A 22578-nucleotide genomic window follows, 5' to 3' on the forward strand; every position below is an offset into this window, starting at 1 on the left:
TGATTAGCGTAGTGCCGACTTCCTGGCGGGCTCTGCACATGGGGTGTGCGAACACGTCGGAGCTCATCCTTAGCGAACACAGACATCACATGTGATTCGCACTGCTATACAGATCACATGTGATGTCTGTGCAATATGAGTTGAGCCATACAGTTTGTATGGCTCAACTCACATTGGATTTGCATAGAAAAAGGTGCAGGGAGTTTTTTTTCCCGCACTGGAATTGGATCGCATGGATGTACACACCCATGCGATCTGATTGCTCTCCAAATGCACAGTTTGTACTGTGATCTGTTAACTGATCTGGGAGTGACATTATTAGTGTATTGACACCCACAGCGGTTCGCCGAGAGCAGTGTGAACTAACCTGCGGGGGAGATGCGATGCGGGAACCTGGCGCTGGAATCGCTCACACATGGCTATAATGGGAACACAGGCTAAAAGCTTGCTGTTCACATTGCTCTTATACAAGAAACCAGTGTGAAACAGGTCTGAGATACCCAAAATTGAATTATAAAAATATCATCTATTGCCCACAATAACCAGAAAGTAGCCAATCAATTTAATACCCTTCTCCTCATCAGTTAAACATTCATGTATATTGGCTTTTCAAGAAAATGATAAGCGAACTTCAGAAATAAGATCTTTTCACAGAAATGTTCATCTCCCAATTATCAGCTTTTCTCTACTACTGCATGAATAATATATAATTAGCAGCCACTTAAGGAAAGGAAAAATATTACACTATTTGAATTCCAAGTAAGATGAAATGCAGCATATAAACAGCCTTTGCACTTTCACAGCGCGACATAACAGTTTTCTACCATTTGTCTGCCAGCACTAAGTGGTTACTAGATGGCGGTTACTCCATAGTGCTCCTACACAAACAATCCGCTCTTAACAAGCTATCCATACCATTTGCTTTGTAGATCTGAAACAAAGGGACTCAAATGAAAGAAAAGCCACTTTACAGACTCTTTAGCTTGCCACTCAGACAGGTGCTGGTGTGGTATGGCTGCGATTACACAGATCTGTCAAATCAAGGTCCACATCAAAAGTCCAGCAAAAGATCTCTCCTGATTGAAAATACTGGTCTAGATGAATAGCAGCTTCAGTGCAACCTTCCAACTGCTAATACTAGCAGAGTGAGCACACTAGTGCCAATGGCTTCAGCTATAATGAGATATACTCAGCTGCTGTCTGTATCTGTGTGAGGATGCCACAAAACATATCAATACAAGAGGGCCAGCAAGCTGCTAAGAGACTGATTTTACTACATTGCTTGATACATTTAGGGCCCTTTGTTTAAGTTTAATTAAACCAAAATCAGAGCTATTCACAGAAGGGTTGAAGAAGAGCCGCACTCCTCCTTTGTGATTCACCCTGAAAAAGTAAGCGACTGTTTTGTCTACAGCAGTGCTTCTCAACCCTCTCCTCATATACCACCAACAGTAAGGATGAGCTCTGGCGTGTTCGCACAGCCCACGTGTAGAGCCCGCCAGAAAGTCAGCGCTGTGCTAATCACAGGCAGTGAGACATTTCCCAATCTCTGCAGCCACACATTGGCCTGTGATTAGCACAGTGCCCACTTCCTTCCCATCCTTACCCAACCAGGCCATGTTTAGTAGGGCTGGGCGATTCCCCCCCAAAAAAAATCTGTGATTTATTTTTTATTTTTATAAAAAACTCAATTTACGATTCAAATCGATTTTAACTGCTAGGAACTGTTAACATAAATCACAGCTGCGGGCAGGATTATTAAGGCGAAGCTGTGGCTTCGGCCTAGTTTGCGACGTCCAGGGATCGCGGGCGGCTGACTGACAGTTCAACTTCTCCCCTGCTCATGGTCCCACACCAGAGAGACTAGGGGACACAGAAGGGTCGTGTGTGAGGGCAATAAGGATGAGCTCTGGTGTATTCACATACGCCACACATAGAACCCGCCAGGAAGTCGGCACTGCAGAGCACTAATCACAGGCAGTGAGATGTCGCCTCGATGAGCGGCTGCAGAGATCGGGAAATGTCTCACTGCCTGTGATTAGCGCAGTGCTGTACTGACATCCTGGTGGGCTCTGCACGTGCTGTATGCAAACACGTCGGAACTCATCCTTAGAGGGCAATAATAGGAGGATTGCGAGGATCAGAGCCTCAGACACAGTGCACATGTCTGCACCCAGTATCAAGCGCCATTCTGGACCCTGCTACGGAAACTCTGAAGGGGGGAAAAAAAAATCAATTTGAACTCACAACTCGATTCAAGATTAAAATTGTTTTGGGAATTTCTCTTCGATAAAATAGCTGTCCAAAATACCAAGCCATTGACTCTGATTTAAGGCACCTGTGCAAGATAAAGAAAAACCTGCAAACATGGCCTGCTGGGGGTACTTGAGGACAGGATTGAAAACCACTGGTCTACAGCACCGCGATCCAGTTAATTACCAATTTAGGTTAGAAAACTGTGAAGCAAGCAATACGTTTTTCTTAGCTTTTAAAAATGAGCCTCAGGCTTGGTTCACACTATTCTATACCAATATATCCTTTGCATAGCAATGCACTTTATTGTGCTTAGCGGTGTTCAGCTTTACTGCAGCCTATTGTTTGTTTTTTACTGAGCCCCAATGCATCAAGAAGCTCCTGTTGTATTTCTTTTACCACATTACCCTGCAACGCACATCATTGTGGATGTGTCTTCTGTAGAGATGAGCTTGGGCGTCCTCCAAACTCATCTCTAAGGCCCTTTTCACACTGAGACGCTTGGAAACTGCCTGTAAAACACTGAGCACTTTTGGAGAGCAGCGCTTTCCATTAATTTGAATGGAGAGGAGCATTTTTTCACCACCCTACCAGTGCAATGCCCCAGTGTGAAAGCATTCATTGATTTTTAATGAAAATACGTTTTCGTGAGCTTTTCAGGCTCTTTTTTTAGCGTGAAAGTGCCTCAGTGTAAAAGTGGTTTAACAGAACTTTACTCCAATGAGCACTCCCACCCCACAGCTGATGTAAACAAAGGGGCAGGCTGCAGGGGACGAGATGATCAGCCTGCAACTCATTGGAATAATAAAAAAAAAAAAGAGAAAAAGTTTGGAGTTCTGCTGGAGATGAGTTTGGGGGATGCCTGAGTTTATCTCCAGTCTTCAGGTGCAATCCAAAATCAACAGCAATTCTCCTACACCTCATGTTGCAGTGTTCTGTAGTAAAATGCTAGGTGTGGATGGGCCCCAAGGCTACTTTCACACTGCTACATTGCAAAAATGTTGTAAAAATGCATATGCACATTTTGCACTTGTGTAAAAGGGCATGTGACTTCAAAAACGCAACCGCATGAGTGTTTTTGATGCATTTTTCATTAATTTTGATTGGGAGGTACGTTCTTTTTTACTGCACCAAACATGCACAAAAAAATGCAGCAAGCAGGATTTTACAAAATGCAGTGGACCCACAACTCTTCAGTGTGAAGAGCTCCATAGGATTTTGCAGTCATGCGTTTTTCTTTCCCTTTTTTTTTATGCAAAAGTGGAAGAAAAACTGATCAATGTGAAAGCAGCCTTTAAAGTGGTTAAATTGTCAGAAAAAAGCCTGGTCCTTAAACCACAGGGTTAAATTTACATTATCCTCACAGTTGATTCATGTAATGTCCCCCTGTGACTGTGTTTTATAAAAACAAATGCAGGTATATACCTGTTTACAGAATGCAGATTGGCGCTCACGTCACCTGCCGGCTCTGTTCTCTCTCGGCCTAAAAAGCTACCGTGGGCCGAGGATTCATCAGTCAGGAGGGGAGGAAGAGAGAGGCTTCCCCGCCCACTGCGGCTGCGATGAGAGAAAGGAGAGAGCCAGCAAGTCACAGGCCGGTATTACATGAATCAACCAAGCACATGAGGTAAATTTAACCTAATTTGAGCAGCAGGAGGGGAGGGGGCGGCACAGACATGGAGCTGACAGGCAGGGAAGGCAGGGGGAGGGGAAGAAGGAGAGCACAGAGGAGAGACGGGAGACACAGTGGATGACGGAGCTCAGCAGCCATGATATACCGTGGTCAGTTTACAATCATTTGGGCAGAAACTGGTAGGATCAGCCAGGTATTTCAGGTGATAGAAGGGGCCAGACATCACAGCACAAGCATCGTGCTGTATAACAAGCTTTAAAGGAACAGGATCTTTATTTTTTTAGGTTAACAAACACTGAGTTGCTCCTGTTTATTTTTTTCTAGAAAAAGAAATTTACTAACATGACCAAAATAATAAGTATGGAGCTATAATTCCTGCCACGGCCACAAACCAAAGCATTATGGCTGCAGCATGTATACACCCCCGGCCGCTGCCTCTGCAGCTAAAGTGGGAGCGGTTGGGAGGTCGTAAAACTGCGGCTCAATCATTACTGCCTCCCAACAGCTAGTGTTAACGAGCCCTAACGCACACATTACTTTTCAAAGTACCACCAAAAGCTTTGTTTAGACTTGCAGTTTTGGGTCAGCAAAAAATATGTGGTTGAGATGCATTGTTGCCGCTGCCAACTGCCTCCCACAAACTGCAAAAGGCAGCAGATGGGTATGCTTACATGTCGGGGCTGCGATGCTTCACTTCATCCCCATAACAAAGTTCACCTGTCACGTAACAAGTTGCAGACAGCAAGAATGCTACACATTCAGGTAGACAGAGAAGCACCACAAACACCCCACAACCGCATGTAGTGTGGTATGATTGTGGGCAAAAATGGTGTTAAAACAGGCGGTAAGAAGGTGTTACATCCCTTCCTCATTGCCTGCGGGCAGTCTCTGAAGCACGATCTGAATGCAAATCAGGCTTCAGAGACAAGTGAGACTTAGACGCACTTTTATATATGTTTTTATATTTACATTTGTGACCAGGATCTGAGCGCAGTTTTTCAGAATTTTTTTTTGGAGACTTAAGACACATGTCTAAATCTGCCCAAATTGACTCACTTTGTTCAGGACAATCCCCTGCCCATATTCCTCACTAGAGATCTCAGAAAACCAGAAAACTGCCTCATCCCTTGCCCTCCCCTCTACCCTTCTCCCCTGTGTACAGGACTGCAAGACACCAATCCCCTCCCTGCAACCAGATAGCATATGCATCTGGAGCATCTCAGAGTCCGGAGCGGGGAGGGGGGCTCTCTTCTTCTTTACCACTGTGTAACACACACATACAAAAACCTTGTAGTGCAACACCTCTAGTAAACACACATGCCGTCTGCATTGGTGAGACCGGGAGCTCAATGCAAGAGCAAGTCTCCTACCCTGCTCTGCTCAGCTCTCTCCTCCCAGACTCTGGATTTCTTACCCCCCTCTGCCGTGCTGTCTACTTCCCTGCTTCGAGCTTCTCATTCTGCTCTGCCGTGCCGTATCCTCTCATGTTTCACACTTCTCACCCTGCTCTCCCACTTCTCACCCTGCTCTCCCACTTCTCACCCTGCTCTCCCACTTCTCACCCTGCTCTCCCACTTCTCACCCTGCTCTCCCACTTCTCACCCTACTCTCCCACTTCTCACCCTGCTCTCCCACTTCTCACCCTGCTCTCCCACTTCTCACCCTACTCTCCCACTTCTCACCCTACTCTCCCACTTCTCACCCTGCTCTCCCACTTCTCACCCTGCTCTCCCACTTCTCACCCTGCTCTCCCACTTCTCACCCTGCTCTCCCACTTCTCACCCTGCTCTCCCACTTCTCACCCTACTCTCCCACTTCTCACCCTGCTCTCCCACTTCTCACCCTGCTCTCCCACTTCTCACCCTACTCTCCCACTTCTCACCCTACTCTCACACTTCTCACCCTACTCTCCCACTTCTCACCCTGCTCTCCCACTTCTCACCCTGCTCTCCCACTTCTCACCCTACTCTCCCACTTCTCACCCTGCTCTCCCACTTCTCACCCTGCTCTCCCACGCTGTCTCTGTCCCTGCTCTGGACTTTTCGCCCAGTTCACTCTACCACTAGAGAGAAACAGTTTGCAGTTAGCACTGCAGAGATGCAATCTACCTGTCACCAGGCCGCGATCAACGGGTAGATCGCAATCGACTGGTTGCCAATCCCGATTGACAGGTTGCTGATCCTGGTTTTAAGGTATTCTGCTGCTCCCATATGAGATACATAATGTAAATGAAAATTAAAGTAGAACTTTAGTAAAACTTATTTTTTTTTTTATTCTGGAGAAAACAAGGGAGGGTTATAGACCCTGTAACTTTTTTTTTTTGCAATCAGTGTTCCATTGGAGAGATCCCATATCCGATTTCTCCCATAGCCAAAACAGGAAGTGAGAGAACATCCCTCCAAAGTCATGTAATCCCTAGCATAGATGTGTGTGAACGCTTCTCGAGGTCAGTCTCCCATCTTCACCTCCAATAACACAGAGACCAGGTGCTGGCCCCGTTCATCACAGATTGCAATGAGCAAAAAAAGAATTCTGGTTGGCTGCACGTCCAGTAAAATCACCTTTTATTGCAGCTAGTTCATAAAACATGTAAAAAAACACAGAGGGAACAGCATTACTAGCTAACGGGTTTCACGCTCCCTTAGTGCTTAGTCATAACTCACTAAGCTATGACTAAGCACTAAGGGACCGTAAAACGCGTTAGTGGGTGATGCTGTTCCTCTCTATTTGTGTTTTTGGACATGTTTTATGGACTTGCTGAAATAAAGGTGATTTTACTGGACATGTGGGCACCAGAACTAGTGTCCCCATTGGTAGATTTCCCCTATATTACTGTTTTGAAGACAACCCACAATTTAGGATTTTCTTTCACTTTCAATGATAATGATACATATACTGGTAACAAAAATAGGTGAATCTGGGGAAAGAGAAAGCAAAAAAACTGGCAGTTCTAATCCCTCTCCACCCTATCCAAAACGAAAACATTTGCATTTCGTTATACTTTAGTGATCCTAAAATTTGCATGGCTTAAAGAACTCTATACACTAAAGTCTCATTCACACAGCCAAATCGGCCATGGTGCGGCAAGTAACTTACAGAGACTGTAACCAGGGGCCCAAATTTGTGTGGAGAATCTGTACAAGAAGCTTATATCCAAGGATAATCATCTGTGCCTAACAGCTTCCTATGCGATTACTTCCGAACGCTGGCAGGTAGCTGCTGTCTCTGTCAGCCTGTCATTGCTTTGTACAGGCTTCCTGACAGCGGACGTCCGCACTTACTGGGGCTCCAGTTGCAGCTTTCCACAAATTACTTCCTGTACAAGGTCGATTTTTTGCCATATGATTGAGGTCTAAATTTAAACAAAATAATAAATGCTGCAATCTGCGTATTTTTTTTATCTGTGGAATCCTTTTCTCTGGATTTAATAAAGTGGCTGTATGATTAGTTCTAATTATCACTATAGGGGTCAATCAGGTGCAAACACGTGTACATTTCTGCATCGTCTTCTGTGAAACAGTAATAGGATAAAGCACAGCGGTACAAGCTGGAACACCTGCATGTTTTGGCATGGGCCTATATCAGAGACTGACAAAAAAAATCTCTTTGGGGAAAAATTGCTACTAAGTGCTACTTGGAGGTTGATTTCCGATGGTAGTTAGGATATTAGTCCCATAAGATTAGGTGCACTGTCAATCCCACAAATGCACACCTGACTCTCTAGAGGTGAAACATTTGGTTTATACATTGGCAATGCATAAAGTAAAGTAATGCATACTACAGCACCAGGAGGTACCTGGCAATGTTTACTCTGCCATTACTATGCCTCTGTGGGCATGAGGCACACATACTGTGTATAGGCAACACTCTAGTGCAGGGCTTCTGAAGTAGAGTTCCTCCAGAAGATGCTATGGGTTCCAGGAGCAATGAGAAGTGTCTGTCTCTCAGATAAGTTCCCACTGACACCATTGATCGATTTAGCTATTTGTAAGGCCTGGTTCACACCTATGAAGGTTGCAGTTGATGCATATTCCAGATGCATTTTGCAATACATTGTTTATCCATTGAAGTCTATGGAACCAAAAACACAACCTGCTGGTCCCTTGCCCTTTCCATAAAATGCACAGATGTGAACGTGACCCACAGTAAACCATGTTAAATGGACTGTAGTGTAGGCCTAAGAGGGTAATTCTTCCCTGTGATCACAAGTGTAAGGAGCATTCTTCCCACTGACCATCACACTAATGCAGGGGTCTCAACCTGGCGGCCCTCCAGCTGTTGCAAAACTACAAGTCCCATGAGGCATTGCAAGGCTGACAGTTACAAGCATGACTCCCACAGGCAGAGGCATAATGGGACTTGTAGTTTTGCAACAGCTGGAGGGCCGCCAGTTTGAGACCCCTGCACTAATGTATCATGAGTTGTAGCTATTGTAATATTTAGCAGGGGTTTCCTGAGACCGAAAAGTTATTTCAAGGGTTCTTTTGTGTTTGAAAAGGGCTGAGAAAGGCTACCATAGTGGGAAGAATTTGGTTTACATGTTGCTGCTACTAGGACAACATGTAAACTAGATGATTCCCATTAGAGCACAGGATTGGTGGCAAGGATTGGGATGTGCCCTGACCCAAATTGGCAATGCAGAAAAGACGAGGCACTGGAAATTTTAAAGGACTGCAAAATAAAACAAGCCTGCATGGACCCCTAAGTATGCATTTTATACTTGCCATGTAATAACATTTCTAACTGTCCATTTTTTCAGGATGTAAGTGAAGTTCCATCTTAAGCTATTTATCTCTTCTCTTACTCAACACAACAGAAGAAGAAGAGAGGCGAGAGGGGGATAGATCGCTCAATCATCCTTCCGAAAATCCCTGGTGTGGGAACTCACAATAAAAGTAATGTGATACAAAACGAAGAGATCGCTCTCATGAGATTTTGAATAAATGCTGCAATGTAATAGTGTTTCAGAAACTATTAGCGATTGAACTCCTCTCTACACCATAGACTTGAATGGCAGCAGGAGACTAATTGCTCATTTAGGAAATTCTTGGGTGATTTTACCTCTTTAAATATATCCCATGAGACCAATCTCCTGCGATATACATCTCCTGAAGGCCAAATAATCGCCTGCACTGGTACAAAAAAGGAAGTTTTGCACTAGGAGATTTGCTTCAGTCTCCAAAACAAAAAAATACCCCATGTAGCTCCAGCTTTATTCTGTAAAACGATGTGCATTCACTCTGATCACTAAACATCACTGACTGAGCTATATACTCCTATTCACCTGTAAAAAACCAGAGGAAGCGTTCAGCTTCTAAATGATGAGGGCAGGTGGTCTGGAAATGTTCCGCAAATGAAATAGTTTTTTGCACTGTTTAGCAATGTGCACGGAATGATATGCTATGACAGTGAGAGAAATGTACAAGCTGCCATTACTGATCTGCTAAGAATATTAGTATTCTGGTTTAATATCATCCAAGTTACTGACCTTGGATAGTACAGAAGGTAGCCATAGAGGTCTGAATTTTCTCCTGTTCATTCTGTGGGCTGAATGAGAGAAAATCTGTCAATTTTCCCCATTCACACTATCGGCATTGATGGAGGAATCTCCATTACCATATATTGTATTCAGGCAGCCATGGCACCCCATAGTAGGACCAAAACTGCGCTGGAGTTGCACCAAATTAGTACAGGAACCTTTTCCAAAGTCGCATTTGGAATCTCACAAGTGTGAGAAGAGCCTTAAGCCCCATCACACATATGCAGTGTGGGAAAAGCGGCAATCCCTCTTCATTTCCAGCACCGCATTGAAATCACACTACCGGGTTGATTTACTAAAGGCAAATCCACTTTGCACTACAAGTGCTTTTGGAAGTGCAGCCGCTGTAGATCTGAGGGGAAGCTCTGCTGATTTTATCATCCAATCATGTGCAAGCTAAAATGCTGTTTTTTATTTTCCTTGCTTGTAATCCTCGGATCTACAGCGACTGCACTTCCAAGTGCACTTGTCGTGCAGAGTGGATTTGCCTTTAGTAAATAACCAACCCCCCCATTTGCAATCCACTGCCGGTGTCAATACAAAATTAACGACACCACAAGAGGGTCGGTCGCAAACACAGTGTGGGTTGCCTGCACCGGATCGCATAGTCCAAAATGACCATGCAATGCAGTTGCGGCCTAGCTTCATAAAAGGTGTCTGCACTTTATTGTGCGATGCAGTACGATTTGAGCTCATTCAACATTAATGGGCTTGTGAATTACACAGGAATGTGGTACGGTTCCTGTATGATTCACATGAAAATTATAGTGTAAACCAGGGCTAAGGGAGTGTTCCCAGGAATACTTACAAATGCAACCGGGCACACTCCCCTGCTAACCAGACCAGAGACAACCGTTTCACAACACAGTCCTCTATGGAAAGAACTGTGTTCCGGGGTGGAGCTACAGCCAACATAGAGAGCTGCCTTTAGGAAACAACTGGGCTACCAATCAGGATGGGACAAGTGCTATATGAACTCTCCTGGACAGTTTGGAAAACTTTAAGAACCTTAATGCCGTGTACACACGACCGGACTTTCCGGCAGACTAGGTCCGACGGTCTTTTCAGTGGAGTTCAGATGGACTTTCCGAATGAATGGACTTGGCCACACACAATCACACCAAAGTCTGACGGATTTGAATGTGATGACAGATGACCATACTAGAATAAGGAAGTTCATAGCCAATAGCTGCCCTAGCGTTGGTTTTCGTCCGTCGGACTAGCATACAGACGAATGGATTTTTCGACCGGACTCGAGTCCATCGGAAAGATTTGAAACATGTTCTAAATCTAAAGTCCGCCTGATTTTTAGACAGCAAAGGTCCGATGAAGCCCACACACGGCCGAATTGCCCAGCGGATTCAAAAAATCCGGTCGTGTGTACACGGCATTAGGCTTCTTGTACACATAGCCTACTTTGACCCCTGGTCGCAGGAAAATGCAAAACGCAGCAAAATAGCACAGCGATTTTACAGCCGGTGGTCAAAACATTCCTATCCTGAACGCGATTCTTCTGCATTCAGGAGGTTGAACCTCCCCTAATTGCAGCAGCTCCTAAATGTTCCTAAAATCCTGTATGTACATGGACACATTGGGGTTGATTTACGAAAGGCAAATCCACTTTGCACTACAAGTGCACTTGGAAGTGCAGTCGCTGTAGATCTGAGAGAGACATACAAGGAAAATAAAAAACAGCATTTTAGCTTGCACATGATTTGGATGATAAAATCAGCAGAGCTTCCCCTCATTTCAGATCTACAGCAACTGCACTTCCAAGTGCACTTGTAGTGCAGAGTGGATTTGCCTTTAGTAAATCAACTCCAATGGCTTTTCTGGAGTTGAATTTAGGAGCTTTGGCAACAAAACGCCAAAATCTCCTAAACTCAAGTTTAGGAGCTGTTAGTGTACATGAAGCATAACAATATTTCTTCTTTAACTTGTTCATAAAAATAAAAATCCTGGAGTTCAACTTTAACATACCAATGGGGTTTATTTACTAGAGGCAAATCCACTGTGCACTGCACTGTCGGTGCCCTTTCAAGTGCACCTGCAGTGCAGAGTGGATTTGCCTTTAGTAAATAACCCCGTGTGTGTGTGTGTGTGTGTGTGTATCTCTCGCTGTGTAAACTGTTACTATATATGTATAAAGATGAAGCCAACATATCGTTATCTGTTGCTCATGGCAATCGATAACGTGCCATTATTTGCAGGCTAGAAGAATGTAATCAGGCTTTATTTTTGGAAAGCTAAAGAAGTAACAGCCCAGAAATCACTGAGCGGTATTTAAAAAATCTTCCACAGAAATTGAAGTTTTCTGCCTTTGCAAAATGTGTGCACTCACACCAGGGAAATGATATTGTAACTGATGTGCATAAGATAGACAAACGTACAAATGTGAGCGACACCTGCTAAAAAAACTGTGCAGAAATACTGAGTATATATTGATTTTGTAACTCTCTAGTTTTCCCCTGGGAATCTCATAGAGTGACTATACTACGATTGTGTTTTGCCTTTCTTGTCATAATCCAGCCACTTAATTACAGAAAAGATGCCCTTATTTAGACCCAGCCACATGTGGTGGGTTAGAGCTGGACTGATTCCAAGAGCCTGGTAATCAAAGCACCCTAAAGAAATAGAGATGAAGTCCGGCCTTTTCTGATTGGTATTCGCTGACCCCTCACACTTTCCATCTCCTTCCTGCATTCTATACTCAGACATTTGCTGTTCTCTTCCCCATTTCTATTCTATTCATTTGACATTCATTTGAACACTCTTTAATCTACAGATCATAGGAAAAGCATGTTTCTTACCAAAAACCTGAAGAAAGACAGAAACAAAAATGCGCACAACTCTTTACTACAAGACAAAAAACTCAAAACTCAACTGATCACATTTTTATCATGTCCCAGAAAACAAATGTCCTCCTTTAGCACAGTGCTGTTTTCTTAGCTAATATTTTTCTAGTATGAATGTACTGATGGCATGTACACGTCCGGTCTAAGGATCTATCAACACGTCATTCACTACTGAATGTCCACAACTTCCCATGTACGACCTATGTGTATGATCTAAGGGTACACCATGAAATAAACTATTATTAGTGATATTTTACCACAAATCTGGCAACACCAATATTGCTGTATCCCAAGAGTCTGTGTCAATACTGTACATTATTTATTTCAGTTCTATAGAGGAACCAGAATACCTATATGAGTATTACATTCAGGGCTTGTTCACACTGGGTGTGCTGAGCTGCAGTAATCAGCACTGATCAATGCCAGCACAACATAAAGACATAAGAAATCAATTGTTCTCTATTTGCCCTGTTCACACCATACCTGTGTAGTGTTGTGCGTTGTGTCAAAATGCAGCATGTCTGCATTTTTCTGCAGTTTTAATGCAGATCACCGCATGTCAATGCATTGCAGGACCCACAACACTCTGTACAGGCATACCCCACTTTAAGTACACAATGGGGTTGATTTACTAAAGCTGGAAAGTGCAAAATCAGGTTCACTTCTGCATAGAACCCAATGAGCTTCTAACCTCAGCTTGTTCAAGTAAGTTTTGGTAATAAAACCTGGAAGCTCATTGGTTTCTATGCAGAAGTGAGCCCGATTTTGCACTTTCCAGCTTTAGTAAATAAACCCCATTGTGCACTTAAAGCGGTTGTATAGTCTTAATTTGAACTTTTACCTACAGGTAAGCCTATAATAAGGCTTAATTGTAGGTAAAAAAAATATCTCCTAAACCAATATTCCCCTGGCAATGTGCCACTGACTGCAGAGGTGCATGTGTACAGGGGATTCTCAGCTGGAAGCTCGGCAGACGCTGGACTCTGCCGGAAAGAAATCTCCCGCGCGCATGCGCGGGAGTGACGATATCGCTGCTCCGGGCACACACAACGCCGGAGCCGCGATATCCGGAATGTCAGCTCCCTCGGCGTGTATCGGGTGAGATGTCGGGGGCTCGTTCTAAGGTAAGTATTTCATAATGAGCTAGTATGCAACGCATACTAGCATATTATGTCTTTTGCCTTGCAGGTGTGAAAAAAGCAAAAAACATGTCAGCAGGTTTACTACTGCTTTAAAAGTGGGGTATGCCTGTATTATACAATTAAAGGTATTGTCATTTTGTGACATTTGAATAAAGTTTAAAAAAAGTAAACAGTATAATGTGTCATAACATCACATCGCACCACGCACACCAGTGTGCAATATAAGGAGCATATATTTGGGGGCTGGTGCAAATGGACTGCCACTGGCACTAGTCTTTGGAAGCTTTTCTGAAGACCAAAATAGACTGAGGAGTTTATTTACTAAAGTCAAATCCACATTGCACCACAAGTGCACTTGGAAGTTCAGTCGTAGATCTGAGGGGGACATGCAAGGAAAAAAAAAATGTTTTTGCTTGCACAGGATTGGATGATAAAATCAGCAGAGCTTCTCCTCATATCTACAGTGACTGCACTTCGAAGTGCATAGTGCGCTGGGAACTACCTACCTTCTCCTTCCTCCTATACTCTCTACTTACTTATACATGCATGTTTGGCTCAGTCGAACATTTAGGGGACTGCTGACCATCAGATATGTCTTCTGGCGGCACAATCTGACCACCCGATATCTCTAAGCCACACAGACCCCCTTTATTTCTTATATGATGCAAACATCAGGAAATCTTACAGTGATGCCATCTACTCCAATATAAAAGGAAAGCCATTCACCTGATCACAGATGTGATACTTTATCTTTTGGTCTGAAACATTCATTCCACTCAAGAAATGAGAGATTTGATTCAGTTTGGATTCTCTACCACGACCGATCACTTCATTTTGGTAAAAAACCATCATTTCTTGATGGAACTCTTTATTCAATTTCACACTCTTATGGAAGGTATCCTACGACTGCGCATGTGTGACCTCATAATGACGCTGTCACGGAATTTTTAAAATGTAATTGAGAAAAAACCCAACAGTGTTATAGATTATCATCATGAGAAAAGTTGAATATTGGGGAAATCTGGTGTAGAGGTAAGTATATCCATTACCATCAGGCCACACGAAGCTCTACACATCGATTCTTCTATATTTATGTGGACAGTGGATGTAGATCGGTAGGTTGTAGTATTGTCATTGCCATGTCTGTTATCTTATCTATCAAACACTGGAAATGTTTCCTATTCTTCTTTAATCGAAAAGAGTACATGGCAGGACAGCTCTGTTCTTTGTAGATTGCCTTACCTCAAGTCTACTTGAAGCTTTGCTGTCACATATTTACTTCACACTTCTAACTCATTGGCCCTCTCTATGTGCTGTATTGTCAGTTCTAATGGTATACAATAATCACACTTTGATGTGTAAATTTGATTTGCAGTGTATTTGAATCCCCCAAATCCCGGTAAAAAAATCTTTCTATAGCAAAGTTTTGCCTGTCACTGACATCACACTGGTGATTTATTTGTAATAATTACCCCCCACCCCTTTCTTTATTGTAGCGATTTTCTCATAATCATTTTCCAAGGAATCGCTAACTCTTCCATTTGTAAGGGTCGGTTTACACTAGAATGCAGGCGCATTTCAGTTTAGACAGCCCTTTCATTTCACTGGGCTGCCAAACACACAGGAATGTGCAAAGACAAGTGCAGGTGCTACTTTTACAAATCGCTCTGCACCAATCCGCATGGAGCTGCTGTATTATGGGGGTTATTTACTAAAGGCAGATCAACTTTGCACTACAAATGCAAGTGAATAGTGCACTGGGAACTACCTATCTTCTCCTTCCTCCTATACTCTCTACTTGAAAGAGCAGTCACTGTAGATCTGAGGGGAAGATCTGAAATGGGGGGAAGCTCTGCTGATTTTATCATCCAATCATGTGCAAGCTAAAATGCTGTTTAAGATCTACAGAGCCTTTACTTCCAAGCGCACTTGTAATGTAAAGTGGATTTCCGTTCAGTAAATGCCCCCCGTGGTTTAGTGGCTGCAAACACAGTGGGGGGAGGATTTACTAAAACTGTAGAGTGCAAAACCTGATGCAGCTCTGCAATAGTAATCAATCAGCTTCCAGGATTTTTTTTATCAAAGCTTAATTGAACAAGCTGAAGTTAGAAGCTGATTGGCTACCATGTAGAGCAGATACTCCAATTTTAGTAAATCAACCCCTCTGCATTTCCACTTGCGTCTAGCAAGGGCAGCGCGTTCCCATGTGGTGCCGGAAACACGCTTTCCCACAAAGTATACTGGTGTAAAGCACTTTGTTGCTCAACGATTGATATACAGCAGAATTTTGTGTGAGAAAAATCGCCAGCAACAAACACGCTACATTCACCTCTATGACTTGGATACCAAATACTGAAAGACAACAATTAATAGCAGAGAAGATCAACCCAATGCTGTAGCCCTATCACCAGCGACTCAACCCCCTAGCTCAGTGGTCTCCAAAGGGTGGTCCGCAGGTCTTTGCTTGCTTTTATCTGCCCCTTGAGGCACCATTCCATCCATTTACAGCAATGATGGGGCACTATTCCTTACACTGACACCAGTGTTGGGGCACCATCCCTCCCACAGGCAATAGCAATGGGACACTATTCCTCCCCTAAATGCCAACAATGGGGCACCATTCCTATACTGATGCCAACAATGGGGCACTATTTCTCTCACTAAAACCAATGATGAGGCATTGCTTACTTCCACTGACACCAAGGTGTTTCTACTCCCATTGGCCACAGTCTGCCCCCCCAAAGCCTGAATGACAGTTAACTGGCCCTTTGCTTGGAAAGTTTGAGGACCCTTGCTTTAGCTGCACATCACTGTTATTCTCTAACATTAGCGGTCTGACCCAATGACTCATTTCTACTACAAAAATCACCTTCAGCCTCTGTAATTTCTAACAACTTACTAGTGCCAGGACCTGCCTGATTGGATACAGGTTAACTGGAAAGTTAGGTAGATCCCCATATTATAGTTTTGGTAATTCCAAGGCCTCTTTCACATGGGCACCCTCAGCTCCATCTCAGTAGAGAATCCATAGACTGATCCCCTGCTGTGCCAGGTGTGAACAGAAACAGATGTCACATATGTGACATCCATGTCCATTCTAATCTTCCTTCATGTTGTAATGGAGGAAAAAGAGACCCATGTAATCCTTATGGGTGGCAAGATATAAGCAGATATGTATCTACTTCAGACCTTCCCACGTCTGGTGAAGTCAACAAAGGTGGACCTGGATGCAAACTTATTGCGTTCAGCCCAGAAAACCTAAACAGACCTGGATGTGGGTTGATATAGGCAGACATCTGTCCTCTTAGATCTGACCAATTGGGATACATTACAGTCCATTTTGATCCGTGTAATCACAGGTCAAACATGGACTGCCATGTGAAAGGTGCCTTTAGACTGTATGATTGTAGTATGTGATGACCCTTGGGGCTCATGCACAGGGGTGTTTTTTCCCTTACAGTGCGCATACCCAGCGTTTGTGGGTGCAAGAGGGCCACAGGTGTGGCATATAGGCCACTGCCGGCAAGCCCGGTAATATCAATGACAGACTGAAATACATGGTGGATGGACACTGTTCCTGGAGGTACTTGTTTAGAGGGTTGTACACCCCAAAGAATTCCTGTATTTGGGGAATACATCCCTGAACACATACAGCCCTAAATGTGACTTGCCTGGGTGTCCAAAAATGCTGGGTTTTTACTGGCCAAACCACCTGCGTGCATGAGCCCTTAGCTATAGCCCCAAGAAGGAAAAGCTGGATTACCTGTACAGGGGACATCAGTGCAGGTGAAGTGACAGCAGGTGAGGCGGCTAGCACCATGTGGCCATTGGTCTCGGGGCAGGATGGCTGATGGTCACTCTTGACAGACACTACCAAGACACAGTCTGAAGGCTCTGAAGATCGCACACAGAGTCTCTTTGGAGAAGGGGGGTCCCCGGCCATGTACATGGCCTGTCCAGAGTCATACAAGGGTCTCTTGGTGGCCTCGCTCTTCAGCTCGAGCAGCCCCCCTCCTCCGTTGGCCTTGGGTAGGATGAAGGGGTTGGGGGCGGCAGGCCTGTGCCGGGCACCGTTGACACCTTCAGAGAAGTAGGGTGGCCCCAACTTGGTTCCGATGCCGGCGATGCTGTTAAGGGTGGCCACAGACACGGCCCCGATGCAGTGGTTGGTGTATGTCTTGGACAGCTTGGCGGCCTTAGACAACATCTGCATGCGGGTGCCCAGCAGGTTCTTGCCAATGGCCTTGTTCTCGTACCAGGTGACGTCAGCCTCGTTGCAATGGTCCCGGGGTCTCTGGAAGAAGGCCTTGCACAGGGGGTTGCGCTTGGCCAGGTACTTAACAAAGCTGGCGTAGGGGCAGAACTCAGTGCCGGTCTCATACATGCGCGGGAGGTTCTCCTCGTCCCCCTCAGTGCTGGTCCGCTTCTTCCCCCAGGAGGACGACGAAGATGAAGAGGAGGAGCGAGACTTGTGGTATGGCCCCAGCGCTTTGAAGTAGACGAACCGGCGTCCGTCCTCGTCCATGGCCAGGCCGAAGGAGTCCTCCTCCAGCTCTCGCTGGTTCTCACGACCTCGGGTGCAAAAGTACATACAGGTCTCGAACCAAACCTTGTTGAGGAGGCCGAAGGGGGACGAGGCGCTGAAGACACAAGATGTGTAGAGCTTCCTCAGGTCCTGCCGGGTGATGGCCTGCTTTTGCACCACCGGCCCGGCGCCCTGCTCCTCCAGCTTGCGGATAACGGCAGCCAGGGTGAGGTTGGCAGAGCGTAGTTCGGGGTCCTTGGTAAGGTCCAGGGTGCGGCAGTAGGGTGGCTCGTTCAGGTAGCGGTTGAGGGAAGAGCGGATGCTGATGAGGGAAGACTTGCTGTAGAGCTGGCCGCTCTTAGACCTGGCCTCGGCGTAGAAGGAGCGGAGTACCCGGCACAGCGCCTCCTTGTCCATACTCTCGAAGTCCGGGCAATGCGCCTTCTCGCTCAGGTACTCGCGGAAGATGCGCACGGCGTAGCGGGTGGCCAGCCGCGTGTTCTCGCTCAGACGAGCTCTCTCCGGCCGCTCCGAGGACGGCGAACTCCCGCCACACATCACTCCGCCACCGCCGCCGCCTCCTCCTACTCCGTCCTCCCCGGGCCGCAGCTGCAGCACCATACCGGAGAGAGGAGGCTGAGAGATGACAGCGGGGCCCCGGGGGTGGGCATAGGGGGAGCCCAGCAGAGCCCCTTCATCCCACTCCAGGTCCTCCTCATCATCCTCATCCTCCAGCAGCAGCAGCTCATCGTCCTCCTCCTCCTCCTCCTGATCCCCGGTGATGATCCTCACCTCCTGGATCTCATCCTCCTCATCTTCCTCCTCCTCATCTTCCTCCTCTTCTTCTTCCTCCTCCCCGGCACTGCCAGGCTGAAGCCGGTGCTGGGCGCTCCGTGCCAAGGGGTCGCTGTCCGCCGTGCCCGGGTTACAGTCCCCGCTGCCAGGCATCCTCGCCATGTTTCCTGTGTGTGTCTCTGTACAGGCTGTGCCGCCCGCCTCTCTCTTGTCTCTGCCAGTCCCTGGGCCCGGGCGCATGCGCTATATTGGACCAACACTGGCTGCCTGTAATGACCTTCACAGACAGGGAGGGGGGCGGCTCCGGAGAGAGAGAGAGACACTGAGACATACAATGGACGGGATGTGTGTCCTCTATACTGGAGATCTCATCATCCTACTGCACTCCGCCCTACCTACCTCCCACACTCACACCTCTACTCCTCACTCATCTCAGCTACACGCGCCATCCCTACCTACCTCCCACACTCACACCTCTGCTCATCCTCTACTCATCACAATCACACCTGACACTTCTCAGCCAGCTTGCTCATCCTCTACTTCTCACAAGTCCTGCCATACAACACTCACATCATCCTCATACTCATCCTCTACTCCTCACAAGTCCTGCCATACAACACTCACATCATCCTCATACTCATCCACTACTCCTCACAAGTCCTGCCATACAACACTCACATCATCATCCTCATACTCATCCACTACTCCTCACAAGTCCTGCCATACAACACTCACATCATCATCCGCATACTCATCCACTACTCCTCACAAGTCCTGCCATACAACACTCACATCATCATCCGCATACTCATCCACTACTTCTCACAAGTCCTGCCATACAACACTCACATCATCATCCGCATACTCATCCACTACTCCTCACAAGTCCTGCCATCTAACACTCACATCATCATCCTCATACTCATCCTCTACTCCTCACAAGTCCTGCCATACAACACTCACATCATTGTCATCCTCATCCCATCAGCCTTATACTCATCCTCTACTCCTCACAGTCCTGCCATACAACACTCACATCATCATCCGCATACTCATCCACTACTCCTCACAAGTCCTGCCATACAACACTCACATCATCATCCGCATACTCATCCACTACTTCTCACAAGTCCTGCCATACAACACTCACATCATCATCCGCATACTCATCCACTACTCCTCACAAGTCCTGCCATCCAACACTCACATCATCATCATCCTCATACTCATCCTCTACTCCTCACAAGTCCCGCCACACAACACTCACATCATCCTCATACTCATCCTCTACTCCTCACAAGTCCCGCCATACAACACTCACATCATTCTCATACTCATCCTCTACTCCTTACAAGTCCTGCCATCCAACACTCACATCATCATCATCCTCATACTCATCCTCTACTCCTCACAAGTCCCGCCACACAACACTCACATCATCCTCATACTCATCCTCTACTCCTCACAAGTCCCGCCATACAACACTCACATCATTCTCATACTCATCCTCTACTCCTCACAAGTCTTGCCATCCAACACTCACATCATCATCATAATCCCATCAGACCCATCCTCTACTCCTCACAAGTCCTGCCCTACAACACTCACATCATCATCATCCTCATACTCATCCTCTACTCCTCACAAGTCCTGAAATCCAACACTCACATCATCATCAGCTCATACTCATCCTCTACTCCTCACAAGTCCTGCCATACAACACTCACATCATCCTCAACTCCTCACAAGTCCTGAAATCCAACACTCACATCATCCTCATCATCATCATCCCATCAGCCTCATACTCATCCTCTACTCCTCACAAGTCTTACCATCCAGCACTCACATCCCATTATCCTCTACTCCTCTTCATCATCATCATCATCATACTCATCTTCTACTCCTCACAAGTCCTACAACCCAACACCTACATAGTCATATTCATCCTCTACTCCTCATCATTCTCATCCTCTACTCCTCACAAGTCCTGCCATCCAACACTCACATTCCATCATCATCCTCATCATAATTCTCCTCCTCATCATCATCATCATCACTTCCTCCATCAGCCCCGTGCTCCTGTTCTATGGAGGACGCAATCACCAAAAATCAAATATTAACACATTCAATACTGGACACTTTTTGAAGTTGTCATTTTTTTGTCATGATTTTTTGGAAAATTAAGAAATTAACCACTTGCCTACTGGGCACTTTCACCCCTTCCTGCTCAGGCCAATTGTCAGCTTTCAGCGCTGTCACACTTTCAATGACAATTGCGCGGTCATACAACACTGTACTCATATGATATTTTTGGTATTTAATCACCAATGGTTTTTTTTATTTTTTGTTAAACAAACAAAAAAAGACCAAAAATTTTGAAAAAAAAAAAAAAAAAACATTTTTCATACAGTAGTTATAGAATTTTGCAGACAGTGATGGACACTGATGGACAACACTGATAGGCAGCACTGATAGGCACTGGTAGGGGGCACTGATGGGTGACACTGATAATGAGGCACTGATTGGTAGCACTGATATGTGGCACTGGTGGCCACGGACTAGCAGTACTGATGGGCACTAATTAGCAGTACTGGTGGGCTCTGATTAGAAGCACTGGTGGGCAAATGTTGGGACCTATAACAAAATGACGGCTGGGCGGGCCTCTCTTCAATCCAGGTGGATGTGAACTGGTTAAATAATGATAATAAAAAAAATTGTTTGTATTAGAACTTGGTACTTTTCTTATTGCTGCTGTACACTGTCATGTTTTCTCACCTCTGCCCACAAACCTTACCCTTTATAATGTATAGCAAACCTGATTGATATTGTTTTTGGTTTCTTATACAGTTTGTGTTATTGTTTATTGCCTTGCAACTTTCAATGCAGTGATTTCTGTATGGAGGAGCTTTTATTCCAGGGCAGGGCTGGGCAGGAAGAGTGGCTGCCCTGGGCACTGTAGTATAATGTGAGGGGGGGGGGGGGGGTGCTGAGAGGAGATTTTGGGGCAAGGGGATTTGTGTTGGGAGGGAGAATTTGGGAGGCAGCAGGAGGTAAGAATTGTTGTTGGTGATTTGGGGGAATTTATGTTGGGAGGGGGAAGGAGATTTGTATTGGGGGGGGGGGTGTGCTGGAAGAGGTGCTATGGGGATGTGTGCTAGGGGGGGCTTTTTTTAGGAGGGGGGATTTGTGCTAGCGAGGATGATTGAGGGGGGATAAAGGAGTGATTTGTGGTGTGAAGGGGGGGAATTTGTGGTGGGGGGGTGGGTAGATGTGTATTCAGAATGGAAATTTGAAGGGTAGAGGATTTGTGCTAGATGGGGTGTTTTTTTTGGAGGGGGTCATTTGTGCTTTTTTCTGAGATATAATGCTCATATATCTTGGGGGGGGGGGGGGGGTGCAGATTGGCATATTTGCCCTCAGCACTAGATGACCTTGTCTCTTGGCACTGTTCTATGATCAATTGGCGGCTGAACAGTGACTGTAACCATTCGGATGCAGGGATTGTTCAGCAGGGATGAGTTCAAGCGTGTTCAGATCCTAGTTTGAACCTACCTGCACTATCCTGCCAAGAAACTGTCACTGCATCTTGCCAGTCATAAGCGGCCAAGGCAATCCCTCCCCCACAGCTGCATATATACAAGATATAATAGTGACTTTAACCAATTGGATGCAGGGACTGTTCAGTAGGGAAGAGTTCATACGTGTTCAGATCCTAATCCAAACCCACCTAAGCTGTTCCTGCCAGAAAGCTGTCACTGTGTCCCGCCAATCATAAGTAGCCATCCCAAGAGGTGTGTAGGTGGATTGCCTCAGCAACTTTTGAGTGGGAGTCCACA

General features: G+C 45.6%; 1 protein-coding gene across 3 annotated transcripts in view; it reads right to left on the minus strand.

Moving 5' to 3' along the window:
- KCTD1 (potassium channel tetramerization domain containing 1) overlaps positions 1-22578 on the minus strand; it is a 218682-nt gene that overhangs the window by 116171 nt on the left and 79933 nt on the right. Inside the window, exon 1 of one of the 3 annotated variants that reach the window (XM_077492601.1) lies at positions 17186-19486. The exons of 1 other annotated variant lie outside the window; for it this stretch is intronic. In XM_077492601.1, coding sequence (XP_077348727.1) covers positions 17186-18982 — 1797 coding nt within the window. In that variant the 5' untranslated portion in view covers positions 18983-19486. Of the gene's footprint in view, positions 1-915; positions 1016-17185; positions 19487-22578 lie in introns of those variants that run through there. One more of the 3 variants, XM_077492603.1, reaches the window with a different exon arrangement.

Source organism: Lithobates pipiens, unplaced genomic scaffold (genome assembly GCF_037356315.1).
Source record: "Lithobates pipiens isolate NorthernLeopardFrog02 unplaced genomic scaffold, aLitPip1_a1.2 Scaffold_19, whole genome shotgun sequence".
In the NCBI taxonomy this organism is placed as follows: Eukaryota; Metazoa; Chordata; class Amphibia; order Anura; family Ranidae; genus Lithobates; species Lithobates pipiens.